The sequence below is a fragment of the Culex pipiens genome, chromosome 1, assembly GCF_016801865.2.
Source record: "Culex pipiens pallens isolate TS chromosome 1, TS_CPP_V2, whole genome shotgun sequence".
Classification (NCBI taxonomy): Eukaryota; Metazoa; Arthropoda; class Insecta; order Diptera; family Culicidae; genus Culex; species Culex pipiens.
The window spans coordinates 102,679,867-102,701,425 of NC_068937.1; the positions used below are offsets into that span (position 1 = coordinate 102,679,867).

General features: G+C 38.1%; 2 protein-coding genes across 2 annotated transcripts; both read right to left on the reverse strand.

Annotated features, from left to right (window-relative positions):
* Positions 1-212: 212 nt before the first annotated feature.
* On the reverse strand, positions 213-1,755 carry LOC120430150 (uncharacterized). The gene has a single exon (XM_039595234.2). It carries the CDS (start codon positions 1,629-1,631, stop codon positions 843-845), a length of 789 nt encoding a protein of 262 aa, XP_039451168.1. The 5' UTR covers positions 1,632-1,755; the 3' UTR covers positions 213-842.
* Positions 1,756-19,600: 17,845 nt separating this feature from the next.
* On the reverse strand, positions 19,601-20,541 carry LOC120430149 (uncharacterized). The gene is made up of 2 exons (XM_039595233.2): positions 19,961-20,541; positions 19,601-19,840 (listed from the first exon to the last, which is right to left on the reverse strand). The coding sequence occupies exons 1-2, from the start codon at positions 20,513-20,515 to the stop codon at positions 19,601-19,603; spliced, it is 795 nt and encodes a 264-aa protein (XP_039451167.1). The 5' UTR covers positions 20,516-20,541.
* Positions 20,542-21,559: the final 1,018 nt, after the last annotated feature.

Genomic DNA, 21,559 nt, shown 5'->3' on the forward strand with positions numbered 1-21,559 from the left:
AAATGAACACATTTGTTTTGATGGTGTGAGTTGGTAGCATTATTATTTCGATTTTGGTACTGAGCCCTCACATAAAATTGTGGGAAAGATTCTCTCGACCCTGAATTTTGGGTGTAGGGTTTGATTGGATTAGATTTATGGTCGATCTATTTTTATTTATGTCTGCAAACACAACCAGGGACTTTCTTTCCTGAATCGCAATCCACGCGACAAACCATTCAAAAACGAACATTTATTTGCATTGTTACACATCATTCACACTCAAACATGCTGTTTGACATGCTGGCGCTGGTTTTTATTTTTATTGATTTTTTTCTTCTTTACTTGGACAGAATCTCATTCAAAAATTTTGAGCGCGCTCGCATCGCCGCGCCTTTCGCACTTTCTTTAGCAACTCAATTTGGACCGGATTGTGGGTGGAAAATAAATAATAAATAAATTAATTACAATTACAATAAATAAATACAAGGACAGCGTTTGGGGCGAGAGCGCGAACACACACGCGGGGGCTTCGACCGGTTCCAAACTTGGCATATTGGCAGTTGATTTGAATTGGGGAAAACTTTTGGGTTGGTTGGTTCGGGTGATTTCCGTGCTGGCGCGCGCGCGCGTTCCCCTTGCTGTCCTGGCTGGCTGCAACAAGCTGCGGTTTCTGTTTTTGTTTGGAGTAGTCGATCATTGGAGATCTCGAAGTGTGCGCACGTCATCCGCTGGGGGGATGATTTTTTTTTAATTCTAGGAGGGTTTTTTTTCTGTTTTTTGGGGAATGACCGATTGGAGCACGGGTTTTGGGTTTCCCTTGGGTGTGTGTTTCTTTTCGGGGTGGTGGTGGGTGTCTCGGCTTAGTTCTTGGGGACATGGGCTCGGTAGGCACGGTCTTGCATCTGCATATCGTCGCTGATCGAGTTGCCGAAGCTGCGGTGGAACTGGCCTCCCTCGTGGGTATCGAATTCACCGTGGTTGGAGGAGTACGAATGGCTCTGCTGGACATGGGGGTGCTTGACGATTTCGTAGGTGGTCTTTTCGTGTCCCTCGGGGGTAACCAGCTTCTTGAGACCGATGATGGCGGAGATGACCAGAGCGATCTTACCGATGATCAGAGCCTTGCCGGCAACGATAGCGATGGAGTGGTAGACCATGGTCAGGATACCTCCCTTGATAGCCATTGCAGCGAGGAATGGTCCGAGGTACTTCTTCATCTTCTTGCGACCTTCCTCGACCAGACGTCCGGTTTCCTGCTGTCCGGAGGCGAACATCCGTGGCACGTTCAGCGAAAGCTGGTGGCTATCCATGAAGCGGGCGGCACGCTGGAACAGCAGCTCGTCGATCTTGGCCGAGGACATTTTGTTGAGTTCGGATTCGTTGAGTGGAGCGGCTTCGTTCAGGGAACGCTGCTCGTCGACCTTCTTGACGACGGCCAGCCCATCGACCAGCTTGATGCTTGGCAGCTTGATGGCCCGGTCGGTCAGCTTCAGCGCTTGGACCTTGATACACTTGAGCAGTTCGTCACTGTCCTCACACAGGGAGTACACTTTTCGCAGGGCACGGACAGTTCCGTCCTCGGCGGCGGTGGCGGTTTGGACGGCGACCAACACACACAACACACTACACACTACCTTGAAGGATGCCATTGTTTGCTCGATGTCTCTTTGGTAAAATTGACTAAAAACCTAAACTACTAATTGAATGTTGGATCGATGCAAGTGCGCTTCTTCCGATCCAAACTGCTTTGAGCAATTTATACGACTGATACTTTTCTTCTGGATGCACCCAGATTTTATGCACCAAACTTCGCCAAAGGGTCCACACCCACCCACAACTCACTGTATGTGTATCCAAAAGCCCAGCAAACCACCACATATGTGGTGCAGCAGCGCCCACATGCATGTGCATTAGGAGGAACTAGAACTTTTTGGAGCGTGAAAATTCGCACATAAACCACAACAGCCGTCAGTACGATGCACTTCTTCGTCTCAGCCAAAGATCCGGCTTCGATGCACTGCAAACATTTGCAAGCTTCACTAATTCGCCCAACATAGCCCTAAGAGGCAGCATAAGTTTTCCAGCATGGAGAAAAAAGTAAAAACTATAAATTAGCCCGCTGCGCATCGGTGAGGATGTGCGAGCCTTGCATGCAATTCCTGTGTGTTGTACCTTGCGCACGGTATACCTGCTTCTTCCATCGAACAACGCACAACTCGCGGCAGATCCTAGGCACGCGAAAGCGAAAAGGAAAATCGGTGAAAATTAAAAACACACACACTTCTCATTCGGAATGGGCTGATTGACGAGGAGCCACGACGACGATCCTCAACACCAACAGTCGGAGAGATGTTTTTACTTTTCTTGTAAATGCGCAAACGGTTTTACTTTGAGGAGGCTCGTTTAAAATTTAAAAATCTCAGCCCCGGACTTGGCCGCCACGGCCACGGACGTGTGTCCTTCAGACCGTGAATGATGTACCACCGGGAGGCGGGATTCCATGGCAGCTGCCGAAGGTTTTCACGAATTCCCATTTTTATGTTCATGGTTAATACAAAATATTTCTAGAAGCATTCATGAAATATTGATATTTTTGTAAGTGAAGTTCTTGTAACATAATCGCTTTGCTTTTTTTAACCTCACACAGTAAAAAAATCATGGTAATGGGATGAGGTACTTTTATGTCACAAAAAATGTGTAATGTTACCTCTGAAAATGTGTAATTTTACCACTTTTGATGTGTAATGTCACTTTCAGTCTAAATTGAGTAAAATTACAACAAGAAAAAAGTAATATTCAACCGTCTAAAATAACATCTTTCAAATTTGCTGTATTTTTTACGGTGTTTATTTACAGATTATATTTAACAAAAACTTGTTTAATTTTTTCAAAATCATATCTTATTTCTGGCAACACTCTCGATTACCAAAATTTAAGCATTTCTCAATTTGGCATGGAATCTTAAAGGTGATCGTTCCGATTATCCGTGTCTGTTTGTGTGTATGCGCGTTGGGGTGTGTGTGCAGTTTGTTTGACAAGGTGATTTTGCGCAAATAAACAGCTATTTTCACCGCACACTGCATGTACTCTTCCAAAACTTACACTAAAGCACTCCATTAATTTTAGGTGGTAAACTGATATGAAAGAAAGGAATGTGATATGCTGAACCATTAGGAATGGGGGTCATTCATAAATCACGATGTTGTCTGTTTCAGATATTGTGTGCAGTTTTGACAGAAGATAACATCTGTGTCAGGTCATGTGTGATCCCAATTTTCGCTGAAACTCGTGATTTATGAACAGACCTCAATATATAACATTTTAAATAGATTTGCAATAATGTACGAGCATCGAAGGCAGATAGCATTATCGTTTTATATTTCACCTAGTAAGTATGTTTATTGTATATATTATATACCATTATGTTTTCAGAAAGGTTCAGTGAAATGGCTTTATCTTCAGAAATTTGCACCATATTAGCCGGCAGCTGGAGGAAGGTGATCATTGATGTTAAACCTTTTGGAGATATATCAGCATAAGATCAACAAATATATGGAATATAACATTTTAAAGACTTATGAAAAGTGGACAAAAAGTTAAATAAATATATGCTTAAGGGTACACAGCAACGAAGGAAGTTGTTGTCTTATTATTCCAAAATTGTCAAACTTACGGACCCAATCCCGCTACAACGCGATTGTAAAATTAGTCAAACTTTGTTGTAAATTTCTTTGTGGACAGTACTTTAGGGGATGAATGAAAAATCATATCGATAGTTCCCGTAGTTTTGAAGATACTAAAATGTCTGTAACAAAAATCTAGGTGCAAAAGCTTCGGTTGATGTGCACCGTTAATTCGATTAAATATTAAAGCTCACAGTTCTTGAGATTCAGTTTTCCATTTTTAAATTTAATTTGACATTTATTCAACAAGTTTCGGTAATAATTCAAAATCGATCAGAGAACGAACATAGGCAACCATAATTTTAACAAAAAAATAATTTAATTAAATCTATTGAACACAATCCTTTTAAAGTTCAATTATTGAAAATTGCTTTTTAACCATAGTAAATAGGGTGTCCACTTATCCTTTATTTTAAATTCCCCGACAAGTGGGAAACATTTTTTTAAAATCCCGGGATTTCCTTGGATACCGGGTATTTTTTTTTTAGTGGAAATGGAAACATTTTTCCACACACTTGTTAAATTTTTTAAGCATGATATTGTATAAGTTGATGATTTCCATTAACTGGTGATTATCTTGGCAACAATCTGGACAGGTACAACCAATTTTAAATACCAGCTTATAAGCATTCAAATTAACAATAACAAACGGGTAATTCTCCGTCAACTCACACAGCAGTTGCCCCGACCCCTCTTCGATTTGCGTGAAACTTTGTCTTAACGGTTCACATCAACCAGAGCTTTTGCACCCAGATTTTCGTTACAGATATTTTAGTAACTTCAAAACTACGGGTACTACCGAAATATTTTTTTATTCATCCCCTAAAGTATTGTCCACAAAGTAATTTACAACAAAGTTTGACTAATTTTACAATTCCGTTGTTGCAGTATTGGGTCCGTAAGTTTGACAATTTTGGAATAAGAAGACAACAACTTCCTTCGTTGCTGTGCACCCTTAAGAGGTAACTTTTGTCCCTGATCACGAATCCGAGGTCCGTTTTTTTAAATATCTCGTGACGGAGGGGCGGTACAACCCCTTTCAGTTTTGAACATGCGAAAAACGAGGTGTTTTTCAATAATTAGCAGCCTGAAACGGTGATGAGATAGAAATTTGGTGTCAAAGAAACTTTTATGTAAAATTGGACGCCCGATGTGATGGCGTATTCAGAATTCCGAAAAAACGTATTTTTCATGTAAAAAAACACAAAAAAAGTTTTTAAAACTCAGCCATTTTCCGTTACTCAAATGTAAAAATTTTTGGAACATGTCATTTAAAGGGAAATTTAATGTACTTTTCAAATCTACTTTGACCCAGAAGGATCATTTTTTCATTTAGAACAAAAATTTTCATTTTAATTTTCGTGTTTTTTCTAACTTTGCAGGATTATTTTTTAGAGTGTAACAATGTTCTACAAAGTTGAAGAGCAGATAATTACAAAAGTTTTGATATGCGAACAAAAGGGGTTTGCTTATAAACATCACGAGTTATTGCGATTTTACGAAAAAAAAAAACAAAAATGAAAAAGTTGGTACGTTGATCATGGCCGTTCATCGTCACCCGCGACAGACACGGACGACGAAACAAAGAGAAACGCAAAAAGAACTTTTTCAAAACTTGTAAACCCCTAATGTTTATATATCAAACTTTTTGTAATTATCTGCTCTACAACTTTGTTGAACATTATTAAACTTTAAAAAATAACCCTGCAAAGTTAAAAAAACACGAAATTTTGAAATGATAAATTTTGTTCTAAATGAAATAATGTCCATTCTGGGTCAATACAGATTTGAAAAGTAGGGGTAGGGGTCGTACCGCCCCTCCGTCACGAAATATCAAAAAACGGACCTCGGATTCGTGATCAGGGACAAAAGTTACTCCTTAGAACAAAGTTTCACGCAAATCGAAGAGGGCTCGGTGCAACTGCTGTGTGAGTTGGTAAAGAATTACTCATAAGCAAAAAAAAAGGATCGCTGCAAATATTTTTGGAAAGTTAAAAAAAAAAGCTTAAGACTCGAGAAATCAGGGGCAACAATATTTTTTTTTTCGAAAAATCAGAGGGCAAAATAAATATTTTTTTTCGAAAAGCTTCAAAAATTTAAATAAAATTTTCTGCATTGAAAAACCCAATTATGTTTGGGCTTTTGTTTTCAAATATTTTTTTATTGAAATATCTTCAATTTCGATGTTTTATTTTAGATTCAATAACTGGCTTAAACAGCACTTTGCGTACAGGTGATAATAACACGTTTCAATTACTACAGGTGCACGCATAAATTACCCACAATTAGTGATGAAGGCATTAAGAGTGAGTCCACGAGTAAAGCATACCCATCTCGCATCGACCTCACCAATCTGCCTGAAATTTTCAGGGGTTGTTTGTGCATATAAAACTAGCATCTGGCCAAAATATGAGCACTCTAGGTCAACGGGAAGTGGGGCAAATCGGGACACAAAGTTTGAAGGTTCAAAAACGTCAAAAATCTTAAAAAGGCTATAACTTAGGCAACATTCAATTTATTTTCAAAATTAAAAATGCATCTGGAAGGGCTTAAAAAATGCAACAAAATGCAGCTAGAAGCATCCCAATTGGTTAAATCGAAAGGGAGTTATTGGCATTTTAGTGAAAAAATAGCATAATTTTTAAACTCAAATAAAAAAGTGTTCCATCCAGATATCAACTCGGTTCGACCTGCAGCTTGTAGGGGACATCTGGGACTACCATCTGAGACTGAGAACGCTTTGGGTAAGGCTGTTTAACGTATTAAATAGACACTTTTACTTTTAGTGAATTTTTTGGTTGTAAATTTTTGCTCGGGGGACCCGTTAGAATCCATTTTCTGGGGATAATTTTATCATATTGGTGTTCCTGAGACAATTTTACAATAGAAACATGCATAAAAATGTTTATTTTGATCCATTTTAACCCTTTAAAAAATAAAAGTTAAAAAAATAAAAAGCTGCTTTTTTCTGGTGTCATCTAGTATTCTTGGAAACGAGCTTGATTTTCAATAAATGTGAATCGAAGATTTTTTGTTTACTTTTATTTTTTAAAGGGTTAAAATGGATCAAAACAAACATTTTTATGCATGTTTCTATTGTGAAATTGTCTCAGGAACACGAATATGATAAAATTATCACCAGAAAATGGGATCTAAGGGGTCACCCGAGCAAAAATTTACAGCCAAAAAATGCACTAAAAGTAAAAGTGTCTATTTGATATGTTAAACTGCCTTACCCAAAGCGTTCTCAGTCTCAGATGGTAGTCCCAGATGTCCCCTACAAGCTGCAGGTCAAACCGAGTTGATATCTGGATGGAACACTTTTTTATTTGAGTTCGAAAATTATGCTATTTTTTCACTAAAATGACAATAACTCCCTTTCGATTTAACCAATTGGGATGCTTCTAGCTGCATTTTGTTGCATTTTTAAGCCCTTTCAGATGCATTTTTAATTTTGAAAATAAATTGAATTTTGAAAGTTATAGCCTTTTTAAGATTTTTGACGTATTTGAACCTTCAAACCATCGGGACTGGCAACACCAGCCAGCAACAGTCAAGTGTTCGGAGCTCTTCAAACTTTTCGATTTTTACGCCGTATTTAACTGTGATTACCCGCGAGTTTGCTCCTCCAGCATGCCAAGGGCCGGCCGTGGCCGAGGCAGTTCGAGTGCGGCCTCGAAAATCCCGCGAAGTTCATCTACCGGCAGAGTGCAGAAAGGTAAACACTCCAACGCCGCATCGACCGCCATCGCGCACGGGAGCGTGCCCGGTGACGTCACCGATCCTTCATTTTTACACGTGTCATACCGTCCACGTGAGTCCCCAGTACGGACGAGACAATCGACTCGGGCATCCGGAAGCACTTCCGGGCAGCAGCAGCAGCAGCAGTCCACCAGCACTACGACAACATCCACTTCCAACGTTCCCACCAGCAACGAATTTGAGATGCTGAGTGGAGATGAAAACAACACCGACAGTGACAGCAGCAATGCTGGCGACGACGATGACGATGATGAACTTGCGCGCAAGCAAGGAAAGCAGAAAAAGGGTAACTCTCCGAAGGAACGACGACCACCTCCAATTTTTGTTTTGGATACGTTGGCTGACGATGTTGACGAGTTGCTTGAGGGACTCCAATATTGTCTCAAAATTGGCAAAACTTCTGTGCAAGTGATAACCCACAAGAAGCTGCATTTCGACTTGGTGGTGAAGAAGTTGAAGTTGCGAAACTTCAAATTCTTTACATTTGACCCTGCAGAGAAGGTCCCAGTGAAGATCGTCCTTCAGGGATATCCGGACCGCCCGATCTCCGACCTGGAAGAACACCTGACGGGCGTCAAGGTAAAGCCTCGAGAGATAAAGGTGCTCTCAAAATCGACTACGGTGACAGGTACGTACACCTTGTACCTCCTGTACTTCGATCGCGGGTCCGTCAAAATCCAGGACCTACGCCAGATCAAAGCACTGGACGGCTTCTTTGTGACGTGGCGATTCTATACGAAGAATCCGGCCGACGCAGCCCAATGCCACCGCTGTCAGAAATTCGGACACGGTTCCAGAAATTGCAATCTTCCACCCCGGTGCGTAAAGTGCGGTGAGACCCACTTCACCGAAAGGTGCAATCTTCCGCGGAAAGACCAGCTGGGGGAAAACCCCCAGCAGCACAAAGCGCGCGTCAAGTGTGCGAACTGTGGTGGTAACCACACGGCGAATTTCCGTGGCTGTGCCGCGCGGAAAAAGTACCTCGAGGAGCAGGACAAGAGGAAGAAAGCGCCAGCGTCCCGCCAACCTCCGAAGACTTCGAGCTCGAACGCTGCAGCAGCTGGCGGCGGAGCGGTTCCATCGACCAACCCAGCGTTCCCTCCCGGTTGGGGAGGTTCGTACGCTAGAGTAGCCGCTTCTGGGAGCGGTACTTCACCGGGACAAGCAGACGTCACCGGAGATGACCTCTTCACGCTTCCCGAGTTTTTCGCTCTTGCTGGAGAGATGCTCACGCGCTTCCGTACCTGCCGGAACAAGGCAGAACAATTCCAAGCTCTCAGTGAGCTGATGATGAAGTACATCTACAACGGATAAGCTGCCTTGTGCAGCGAAGTTTTTCGACGTCAATAGACAAAACATACTGTGATTTAGTTTTAAGCTTTTCTATTTCTATCCTTTTCCTTAGTAAATCTAGAAGGTTTTTTTCTTAATTTTTCCTTCTCTTGCCAAACCCATTGTTAGAATATCCAATTACATCAAAATGAATTATAGTTCAAATCATAGTTGAAAGGAACTCCAAAACTCTATTAGGTTATAAGAAATACGGAATTGTTAATTGATTATTTACTAATAAAATAAATTGAAATTGAAAAATTGAACCTTCAAACTTTGTGTCCCGATTTGCCCCACTTCCCGTTGACCTAGAGTGCTCATATTTTGGTCAGATGCTAGTTTTATATGTACAAACAACCCCTGAAAATTTCAGGCAGATTGGTGAGGTCCAAACGACGTCCCATACAAAGGGGTATGCCCTGTTCGTGGACTCGCTCTTAATAATCAAACCTAACATTATTGTTCATTGTTAATAATACTTAATTGAATGTTAATAAGAAATAAAAACTTGTTGAAACAAAATGGATAAAACAGCCGACTATTTGAAAAAAAACAGATAAATATTTTAGCAGTTTTGACTTACTTGACTAAAGCACATTTGTGTTTCACGACGAATCTGACAATAAATAATAGCTAGACATCAGCTTTTGACAGTCTGGACCCGATGCCTGATTTTTCTGTTACATTCTTATTGGAATTCCATATTAACTGTAACGGGAATCGCAGGCACTGGGTCCTGACTATTAAAAAACTCCAACGCCTAAAATTTTGAAATTGATTTATTTATCCCTTTTGATCTTTGTATATTTGATAAAATAAAAAAAATCAAAGGAGGTCCTCGTAGCACAGTGGTTAACGGCTTCAACTGCCAATCCCTAAGTTGCTATGGGGCACGGTTCGGATTCCCATTCCCCAGTCTGAAAATATGGCGTGATTGTCATTTATAAAATCAGTTCTATAACAGATGGCCCAGATGACGGCAGTCAATGTCACCCTAGTGTACGGTAACTGTCACTCAATCACGCCAATGATTGATTTCCTCGTGCAGATGTAACCACCATGTTACCGCATCGATAAAAAGGGGGAAAACCTGTCCCAAACGCCACACAACGTAACCTTTCCTTTCGCGCACTTTCCCACTCACTTGACAGAGTGCCGGGAAAAGGCTCGTCGTCCGGAATCTCCCTCAGAATGATAAAGTGAAGAAGATCCACTCGTCTCACTCTGGCTCGTGCGGTTTATCCTGCTCGTAAAGGTGAAAGTCACTTAAATTGTGGAAATCATTCCCATATTATTCATGTGGCTCTCCCCCTTCCACCAAGTCGCAAGTCGCAATCTTCTTGTCGATGGCTCATCTGCCAGGCACGGACATTTGAAGGCTAGTAGGGGACGATTGTCAATTGTGGGACACGTATTCGATTTTCGACTGCCTCGACGATCATCTTCAGGGTCAGTTTGTACCACTTTTCCAACTAGGTTGACAGTTTTCAGCGATGTCCAGCAGCCAACGCTCTCCTACAAGCATAATCGGCACCATGAATGTATGTTTTTGCTTCGATTTGGCACATAAAAGTGTTATGCTCTGAGCTGCATCCATCCAAAATAATAACACATGGCAATTGCCTGGTTGGCACAAGTGAGAGGAAAATGTTTTTCACTTTTCTTTGAAGTTCCCCTTGTGCGGTGGCCACATGGAAAGACAAAAAAAAGACGAAGAAGATCTCACGATCGTTTTTGCCACGTTGAGCGTTTCCCCAGCTTAAGGTGGTGGTGGTGGTGGGTGAGGTGAACAACCCACGATTCGATGACACGTAGTGTGCGGTTTTGGTTTTTTGTTTTGCCCGTTTTCAATGCACTTCGGTTGAGGGTCGATCACGATCGCGAAAAGTAAGTGACGCGGTGGAAAAGCGGAAAAAGGCATTTCGTAATACTCTACTGGAGCGGTCCTCTGCGGTGGTGGATGGCAGTGAGTTGGACGACGACAGCCGCGGTGACGCCAATCGTGGAGTGGGTCTTATCTCAAGTGGTTGTGGAATGTCGTGGAATCCGGTTTGGTGCAGGGCTTGATAAGACGTAAATAGAAGGATGTTGTGCTGTATGAACTGGCGAAGTTACAGTCACAGATTGTTTTGCTCTTATGCAACTGAATTTGTACAATTCTCCATAAAATTGTGTTGGCTTGTCATATAGAATAAATAGTGAATATCCGAAAATTTGTAACTTGAGAAGGGAATTTTGATCGATTTGATGTCTTTGGCACTTTTAATCTTAAAATAACTAGTTTGCACTATAAATAAATCTGTTGCGCACGAGCTTAGGATGCTACATAATCTCGTAACGGAGTTGTGTGTGTGTGTTTTTTTTTTCAATAATATGAAAATATAATCACAAAATGACCAAAACTCATTTTTAGATTTGTAATCAAAATTATAATCTATAAATACTTATTTTTTATTTATAATACACAGTTTTCAAATCATATGCGTTCTAAAGCTTACAATCTTGAAACTTTTTATTCATTTTTTCAAATATTTATTTTTGGAGAGCTGAAAAATGTTTTGTTGGTCGGACAGCAGGTTCCGAAGATACAACTTTTTTTTTTGTTTTAAATTCTTGTAAAATTGTTTTTCCTAGTTTATCCGATTTGGACCTAATTTTTCACCTCGATTCTTTTCCGGGACTCATTGGGCTGAAAACACATATTTTGAACGTTGTCAAATATTATTTGCATTTGGGTGCTTTTCCACGTAAAATATTTTCAAAGCGCAAATAGCAGTTTATGCAGAGGATTTTTTCAGCACGAGTCGTACGAGTGGTCACAAAATGACAAATATAACTTTTCCTAACAAGTGCTGAAAAGTTCAACTTTTCAGCATCCATTTCAGTGCTGAAAAGTAGAACTTTTCAGCATTTGTTTTGAAAAGTGTTACTATTCGATTCTGTGATTTTAGGTACAGAAAAGTAGGCTGTTCCGTCGTCAAGATTGACAGGAAATGGAAGTACTTTCACAACGGAATTGCAAAAACATACATTTCTTCAATAGATTCCCATAAAATGCTTCTAACTTGAAAACGTTATAGTGTTATAACTTTTTTAGTTATTTGTTTTTGTTTTTGTTTTTGTTTTTGTTTTTGTTTTTGTTTTTGTTTTTGTTTTTGTTTTTGTTTTTGTTTTTGTTTTTGTTTTTGTTTTTGTTTTTGTTTTTGTTTTTGTTTTTGTTTTTGTTTTTGTTTTTGTTTTTGTTTTTGTTTTTGTTTTTGTTTTTGTTTTTGTTTTTGTTTTTGTTTTTGTTTTTGTTTTTGTTTTTGTTTTTGTTTTTGTTTTTGTTTTTGTTTTTGTTTTTGTTTTTGTTTTTGTTTTTGTTTTTGTTTTTGTTTTTGTTTTTGTTTTTGTTTTTGTTTTTGTTTTTGTTTTTGTTTTTGTTTTTGTTTTTGTTTTTGTTTTTGTTTTTGTTTTTGTTTTTGTTTTTGTTTTTGTTTTTGTTTTTGTTTTTGTTTTTGTTTTTGTTTTTGTTTTTGTTTTTGTTTTTGTTTTTGTTTTTGTTTTTGTTTTTGTTTTTGTTTTTGTTTTTGTTTTTGTTTTTGTTTTTGTTTTTGTTTTTGTTTTTGTTTTTGTTTTTGTTTTTGTTTTTGTTTTTGTTTTTGTTTTTGTTTTTGTTTTTGTTTTTGTTTTTGTTTTTGTTTTTGTTTTTGTTTTTGTTTTTGTTTTTGTTTTTGTTTTTGTTTTTGTTTTTGTTTTTGTTTTTGTTTTTGTCAAATGAGTTAAGTTTAATAAAGATTTGGCATTTTACCCGTCAAAATCAATACCGCTTACCCCGCTTTGAAAACAAACGTAGACGCCGGCAATTTTCCCCTCGATATTGATCATTACACGACAATCTCACGACCCGACTGCTTCGTCGTAACAATCGCGTAAGCTGTACAGTCTCCAAGCCCAATCTTCCCAACATAGTCTCAGGTCTCTGGAAAAGCCCTTTCGGAAGTAAGGTCTACTATAAAGGTGGTTTCATCTGCGGCGCTGTGGTCTCTAACAGGCTTGTTTACGCGTTGGCCGAAGACTAGTTACTTGGGTCTGCCCGAGGCGCTTCTCAACGGCGATGGTCTGGACGCGGTCTGGTAATGAAATTTAATGGCCTCAACCAGGGGCGCCGACTCTGGGGGGGCACGGTACTTTTTGCCCCCCCTAAAATTTGGCTGGGGGGGCAGCCCATACATTGTGCCCCCCCTGAAATTTTGGAAGAAAAATATTCTTATATCAAATATATAAAAAAGGTAATAATTGAAAATAATATCTAAAACTTAAATGGAACATTGTTTGTACACACGGATAGAATTCTTGTAAGTTTTGAAAGAAATCGTTTACAATTTTCTGGATTTAGATGCTTTTTTCTAAATCGACAACGTTTTATCTATACCAATGTGCTCTCTAGGAAAATCAGTAAGCTTAGAACAAGAGCACAGAGGCATCGGTGAATGATTTGAGAGATGTCGTCAACATAGATTTTACGGATTTGCTCATAAGATTTCTATCTGTGCATGTTGTTCCAAAAACAAAACCAATGTACTTTTCCCATAGCACTTCATCTACAATCAAACTTACGCAAACTCTTGCGAAAACAATCATCAAGTTTTCAAACGCAACATTCTAAAATTCTTAAATTCTAAGGTTCTATAATTCTAAAATTCTAAAATTCTAAAATTCTAAAATTCTAAAATTCTAAAATTCTAAAATTCTAAAATTCTAAAATTCTAAAATTCTAAAATTCTAAAATTCTAAAATTCTAAAATTCTAAAATTCTAAAATTCTAAAATTCTAAAATTCTAAAATTCTAAAATTCTAAAATTCTAAAATTCTAAAATTCTAAAATTCTAAAATTCTAAAATTCTAAAATTCTAAAATTCTAAAATTCTAAAATTCTAAAATTCTAAAATTCTAAAATTCTAAAATTCTAAAATTCTAAAATTCTAAAATTCTAAAATTCTAAAATTCTAAAATTCTAAAATTCTAAAATTCTAAAATTCTAAAATTCTAAAATTCTAAAATTCTAAAATTCTAAAATTCTAAAATTCTAAAATTCTAAAATTCTAAAATTCTAAAATTCTAAAATTCTAAAATTCTAAAATTCTAAAATTCTAAAATTCTAAAATTCTAAAATTCTGAAAGTATTCGCTTTGCACAGCGTAGAGCATGACTCGGACCGGGTAGTCCCAGGGTCGGCAAGCTACTGGGTGATTCAAGGGAGACGGTGAACAAACAGAAAAACACTACGATTTTCGTCTTCAACAACAGCACTTTATTGCGGGATGGTGTGAATGTGGGTGTGGGGGTGTTTGGTGTGGGTAGTTCAGGGGCAACCTTACCATGCAGCTCAGCTGGATCTCGCCAGATGTTCGCCGGCAGAGGAGCTTCGGCGCTACCACTCTGCGGCTTCGTTCCGTCCCACGGTTGGGGGGGGGGGGGTCCTGGGCTTGCTGGCTTCGGCGATGGCGGTTGTTCCCCAGCTGCGATCTCCGGTCTTCGTCGCCGGACGCAGCTTCGTACTGTGGCCTTCGGGCCGTTTTCGGCTTCGGCTTCCGTGCCGGATGTGGATGGACGACCAGCAGGCGTTGCTGGCTTCGTAACGGGCAGGTGTCTTCTCTCCTTGTCGAATCGGCAAGCCCCGGAGTCCACCGATTTGGGCTCGCCGAGAGAGGCCCTCCTTAGCGTTTAAGGCCAGCGGCCTGAGGGTAGTCGTCCTTGGCGTTGATGGCGCGGGGAGGCGCCAGACGACGGGGGTGGTCCTATTACGGTTAGACGTGGGCAAATGCCATACTGGACTTACGATGCCCAGGCCGACCAAACCGAGATGGACGCGCGCTCGCGGAACCTCCGGGTCCCGCCTTGTGTGCGGCAATTGACGACCAACACACTGAGGAGCACGTCTTGTCCACTCGGACACCTGATTGGAAGAGGCCGATTTTTCCCCAAAATCGGCTCCTTGTTGGTTTTCCCGAGTCCATTTTCCCACCAATTTCCTTATGTCATCTGGACGTTTACATAATCCCCACCCTGGGAAATTGGTGGGCTTCAGCCTCGCTAACACTAGTAAAATTAGCCCCCTCACTACTGTAAAGTGTAGTGAAATGTGAAGGGACTACTGAAGTTGAAGAGGTAATTCGTCAAGGGTTGTGACCAACGGTTACAATTCTAAAATTCTAAAATTCTAAAATTCTAAAATTCTAAAATTCTAAAATTCTAAAATTCTAAAATTCTAAAATTCTAAAATTCTAAAATTCTAAAATTCTAAAATTCTAAAATTCTAAAATTCTAAAATTCTAAAATTCTAAAATTCTAAAATTCTAAAATTCTAAAATTCTAAAATTCTAAAATTCTTAAATTCTTAAATTCTTAAATTCTTAAATTCTTAAATTCTTAAATTCTTAAATTCTTAAATTCTTAAATTCTTAAATTCTTAAATTCTTAAATTCTTAAATTCTTAAATTCTTAAATTCTTAAATTCTTAAATTCTTAAATTCTTAAATTCTTAAATTCTTAAATTCTTAAATTCTTAAATTCTTAAATTCTTAAATTCTTAAATTCTTAAATTCTTAAATTCTTAAATTCTTAAATTCTTAAATTCTTAAATTCTTAAATTCTTAAATTCTTAAATTCTTAAATTCTTAAATTCTTAAATTCTTAAATTCTTAAATTCTTAAATTCTTAAATTCTTAAATTCTTAAATTCTTAAATTCTTAAATTCTTAAATTCTTAAATTCTTAAATTCTTAAATTCTTAAATTCTTAAATTCTTAAATTCTTAAATTCTTAAATTCTTAAATTCTTAAATTCTTAAATTCTTAAATTCTTAAATTCTTAAATTCTTAAATTCTTAAATTCTTAAATTCTTAAATTCTTAAATTCTTAAATTCTTAAATTCTTAAATTCTTAAATTCTTAAATTCTTAAATTCTTAAATTCTTAAATTCTTAAATTCTTAAATTCTTAAATTCTTAAATTCTTAAATTCTTAAATTCTTAAATTCTTAAATTCTTAAATTCTTAAATTCTTAAATTCTTAAATTCTTAAATTCTTAAATTCTTAAATTCTTAAATTCTTAAATTCTTAAATTCTTAAATTCTTAAATTCTTAAATTCTTAAATTCTTAAATTCTTAAATTCTTAAATTCTTAAATTCTTAAATTCTTAAATTCTTAAATTCTTAAATTCTTAAATTCTTAAATTCTTAAATTCTTAAATTCTTAAATTCTTAAATTCTTAAATTCTTAAATTCTTAAATTCTTAAATTCTTAAATTCTTAAATTCTTAAATTCTTAAATTCTTAAATTCTTAAATTCTTAAATTCTTAAATTCTTAAATTCTTAAATTCTTAAATTCTTAAATTCTTAAATTCTTAAATTCTTAAATTCTTAAATTCTTAAATTCTTAAATTCTTAAATTCTTAAATTCTTAAATTCTTAAATTCTTAAATTCTTAAATTCTTAAATTCTTAAATTCTTAAATTCTTAAATTCTTAAATTCTTAAATTCTTAAATTCTTAAATTCTTAAATTCTTAAATTCTTAAATTCTTAAATTCTTAAATTCTTAAATTCTTAAATTCTTAAATTCTTAAATTCTAAAATTCTTAAATTCTTAAATTCTTAAATTCTTAAATTCTTAAATTCTTAAATTCTTAAATTCTTAAATTCTTAAATTCTTAAATTCTTAAATTCTTAAATTCTTAAATTCTTAAATTCTTAAATTCTTAAATTCTTAAATTCTTAAATTCTTAAATTCTTAAATTCTTAAATTCTTAAATTCTTAAATTCTTAAATTCTTAAATTCTTAAATTCTTAAATTCTTAAATTTTTAAAAAAATATTTGTTGTCAAAAGCATTATTTTTAAATTTTCGATTTATTTAAACATTGAATTTTATTGTTATTTCTAAATTACTGATTGTTTGAATTTCTGATTTCCTGCTTTTGATTTCCTAACATTTTCAAGCCATGAGCTTATTTAACCCTACATTTTTTATACTATTATTTTTTTATGTTGGAATATTGAATTTTGTGTGTTTTTTTTTTTTCTAAATTGCAGATTTGAAAAATGGATGTTTTTTTAAATGTGTATTTTTTTTTTATTTCTGAAGATCTAAATTTTGGCTTTTTACTTTTATTTTTATTTTTAGAGTATTTGTATTGTTGAATTTCTAAATATATGATTATTTTTTTTATTGACTGTTACTTCTAGAAAATAAGTGACAATATGCCTATGAGAAGGAATTCGCCTTTCACACATATAAAAAAATCCCCCTAATTAACATTCTCAATCACGTTTTAATAAATTATTATTTTCAAAAAAAACAAAAAAATTCCGGATGAAAAAAAATCGTATCACATCGTAATAAAATTATCAAAATTCGTGATATACAAGAAACATTAACATCTAAACGCCACTCTTACCTATCGATTTCGGAAAACAACCGTGCCCCCCCAACATTTTGGACTAGTCGGCGCCCCTGGCCTCAACCGTGGCCGTCGTCATCGTCATAGGTTTCGTTCACGGTTCCGGCGTCGCGGCGGTGAAATCAATTTCCATAATCGAGCATGGGCACTTCTTGTCCAAGAGTGCAAAACTGCAACAGCGTGGAATGTTCGGGGGAGGTTGGGGTTTCTGGTGGGTTTCTTAGGATAACATGAAGTTAAGCTAGTTGGAGTCACCCCAACCCACCCTAACTTAGTACGTAGTACTACAAACCACTAGTGTAACTGGTTTTCAAATCATCAAGAGCAACATGAATGGTCGGGGAAATTTGCATGTAAAGTACCTCGAGAGTACTCGTGATCGCACGTGTAATTGGTGGAATGTTTATGCGCAAAAAGCATTAAAAAATATGTGGCAGTCAGTTGAACTTGTAGCTGTACCTCTGTTAAGGGGATGCCGTTTTTTATTACGTGCGTGCGTAAACTTATGAGTAACCCGATCTGGCCTTTACCCGCTGCTGGCAAGATCAATGACATCGTGAAAGCTAAGACGGGGAAGAAAATGGTTACATGATTTATTGTGTAACGTTAATGATGCATGATTGACGGAAGCGGACGCGGAAGGATCGCGCCGGAAATTATGAAACCTTCAACTTTTGTTATATTTATAATCAAATTTGATTTTATTATTGTATTTTTTGATGATTCTGATGATGGAAATGACTTCAGGAACCTCATTTCAAGTTCTCGTAACACAAAACGCACATCCTGGATCATCTTATCCACATACCATTTGTTAGTCATGTCATCCAAATGGGAATAACTTAAACGATCTAAGCCAGTTTCAGTCCAGTTCGTAACAGTTGTCACTTTCTTTTTCTACAGTACTCATAGCTTTGCATAACTTAAATGCATCCACGGTAGAAGATCCTACTGGGACGATACAGTCAAGCCTGATGCGCTCAAGCCTAGACACCGCCATGGGAACAGCTGGCTGGTTGGCATGGTGCTGCTAATTCTCTTTCACCTTTTCCCACTAGTTTACGATGACGACGACAAGCTCGCGAAAGGACCTGGGGAGGAAAACTTGCAATTTGCAGATCCGATCGCGCAGCACTTCAGGTTGGATGGATTTCAGAGGAATTCTCGTTGTAACTAGAGGTTGTAGAAACGTAAAGAAACCGGTAGTAAAATCATTGCTGAAAGCGGCGAAGGTGAAAGAGTCAGTGCTACCTTCCGCCCTCGAAAGAGGATTACGATGTGGTTATTGAATCATCTGGTTGTAGGTCAGCAGCGGTGGTAACGCCACGTTCGAGTCACGACTTTTGCGGCATATGTAATAAAGTTTAATGTCACGTGAACTTTGTCTCTTCTGGAGGAAATAATAGGTTGTGTGACGTGTATACTCCTTCATTTTTCAACAACTTTATTAGGATAATTATTTTTACTTGTTGAATTAAACGGCTCTGGGATGCAAAATGAGCAGTAGCTGGATCATTTTCCGCCAACTCACATAAAATCGAAAAAAAATCAATTTCCGTATGATTTTGCTCCAAGGGGTGATTTTATGCCTTGATCACGAATCCTTGGTCCATTTTTGGAAATCTCGTCAGGGCGGAACGACCCCTTTCTTTTTTTCTGGATTTTTATTTAATATTTCCTCATGTAAAATTGTTTCAAAGAGATTTATTTTTGAGCGAAATGTTTGAAAAACTCGCTCCTAATCTATTGGAATTTTGGGGAAATTAAATTTGTGGAGATTTTTGGGTACTGGTGGGAAGAGAATTTGTGTGAACTTGCAAAAATGTGTAGGATTTTGTGCATATCAGTTGGACTTTGTGAATTTAATATTTTTACCTGTTAAATTGTTTCAAAGAGATTTATTTTTGAGCGAAATATTTGTACTATTCAATTGGGATTAAAGTATTGATAAATTGTTTGTTTTATATCAACAGGATATAAATAATTTATTTAATAATAGCCTGGATGAGCTTAGGAACCAAGAAATAAAAATGTCCAATAATTAGTTCAAGTTTAAATTACATTTTAAATCCAGCCACTTTAGTCATCTTGATCCCAATCATCTCCTCAAAAATTTCTTTGCATACCATGTCTTTTTGATAAGCTTCCCCATAGATCTATTTATGAAAAAAAATCTTTCCTGATAAAACAAAACAAAACTTTTAAATACGCCGATGATCATCGTAGAAAAACGAATCAACGCCTCATTTAACGTTCACGTATTAACTGATACCCCTTTAAAGTCGCTGGGAAGTAAACCAAAGATTTCCAGGCTGTCATCTTCGAGTTTTGAGAACAAGTCTTGAGTAAATATTTATTCTTTGTTCCTAATCTCAAAACAATCAAACCTACCTTCTTCCCCTCAAGCCCCATCCAGCGGATCCCGGTAGTCATAATCCGGTCGACGTTTCCTGTACGGCGCCGCCTGGTCATCGTAATATTCCGGTCCACTCCCAGCTCCGTTCGATCCCTGTCTCTTCGGCTCAATACTCCTCTGCCAGCCTCCTCCACCCCCTCCTCCGGAACCACCATGCTCGTACACGTACCCATGGTCCCCGCCACCTCCACCTCCTCCACCGCTAGCCGCCTTCTTGAAGCCATTCTGGAAGAAGGAGAAGAACAAATTCGGAATTGGTGACTTAGTCCTCGGGTTGGTCGCCGCTTACCATCACCGACGATGGGACGACCGGAGCGAGCGATAAAGAAAGCCAAGGTTATTTACCAGCGTGGAGAAAACCAGCGCGATTTTGGCCATGATGAGGGCCATCGCGGCCAGCAGGGCCACCTTCCCGAGGACCAGTTGGGCGACCATGGCCATAAAGGCGACGCCACCCATCATGTACATTCCACCCTGTTGTTTGTGTTTGTGCTTCTTTCCGCGACCTTCTGGGGTCAGGGACGGCAGCAGGGACGAGACGCCATCCGGGCTGGTCAGACTCAGCTGGAACGTCCGGGAACTGATGAAGTCACGTATGCGGGATAGCACGGTGGCCCAGCTGATGTGGGGAGTTCGTTCTTCAATGGTGTCTGGTTGATAGTCCGGGTTTTTCTTGATCACCAAGAACCGCGTCACTTGAATTGCCACATTGCTATCGATTGCTCTGTTCAGCGTTTGCACCGCTACACTTTTGAAGCACTCCACTAGTCCAGCAGAAGTAAAACAGTCCTTGAAGTTGCCACTAGCCACAGAGGGCACAACTTCACTGGAGTTGATCGCCATAGAGTTTGACGATCGCACAAGAGTTCCCGCGGAGATCAGGACCACCAGCAGAAACATCTTCACCGCAACTGAGCAACGTTCTAGCTTAAACTTGTTCCAACTCTGCACATGTCTTACCGGAAACGACTGTCAACTAAGTAGTTACAAACGGGCTCGTCACATTCATCTTTTATAGAGTTCAAACGGTGATCCGCTCGAGGCAGCGTCTTGTTCTGGTAACTCGTGTAATTGCTCGATTTTAATTTCATCCGAAAACGACGAACTTCCAAATTCGTTACGCAGTGGCGTATCCAAGCGTAGATCTGGTTGACATTACATGCAAAACCTCAACCCTTAAAACAACTCTGTCTTCAAGTATCATAGAAAAAGTGTACCCACGAAAGTTCCACTAATCGCTCGCAAGGTAATGAGCTCAGAGCATCGAAAGTGATACGACCTCAAAATCACCAGACCAGCGAAACTTTTGATGTTCCCTTCCGGAAGGTAAGCCCCAACCAACGGTAAGTCGCACACTCACCACACTAGAAATCGAAATTTCAAAGGGAACAAACCCGCGCGCGCACCCAAAAGGTAAACAGAAGATGGCCCTTCGGGGGTGGAAGGAGGAGCAGCAAATTGAATTAATTATCCAGGTGAGTGATTAAATTCAGCACGCTTTGCGGGCACGCTCAAGTCCTAGTTTCGCATAGCAGCTCCCGACAGCTGTGGTGCTGAGCCAAGCTGAACCAAGCAAGCACCGTCGATGGGTGTGCGTGTGCGTTGGCAACAAGCTGGGTGGAGTTTACTGGTAGTGGCTGTGATCAGCTTCAGCTGGTTTAGTAACCTGATTACGTGGAAAGTGGCTGGAAATGTTATAAACCGGTTCAGCGTTGGGTCTAGCAGTACAGACTTGGTGCTCAATTCTTAAAATCGGTAGAGATTCATTTGTGCTGAGTGAAAATTAATACCAAAATACAATGTTCATAGTATCGGTCGTAATTTTTTTAACGGACCCTATGAGACCTAACAAAACGTGCGACTTATTGTCGTAACCCTTATTTGACCCCTATTGCTAGTATCTTGTATTTGGCAAAAAGGTTTTAACCTCACGGGGACTCCCAA

Excerpts from the sequence above, each read along its gene's own strand:
- LOC120430149 (XM_039595233.2), bottom strand. The coding sequence starts at position 20,515 with ATGTTTCTGCTGGTGGTCCTGATCTCCGCGGGAACTCTTGTGCGATCG. Across the intron at positions 19,841-19,960 it reads CGCTGGTTTTCTCCACGCTG|AATGGCTTCAAGAAGGCGGC; the intron begins GTAAATAACCTT and ends TCCTTCTTCCAG.
- LOC120430150 (XM_039595234.2), bottom strand. The coding sequence starts at position 1,631 with ATGGCATCCTTCAAGGTAGTGTGTAGTGTGTTGTGTGTGTTGGTCGCC.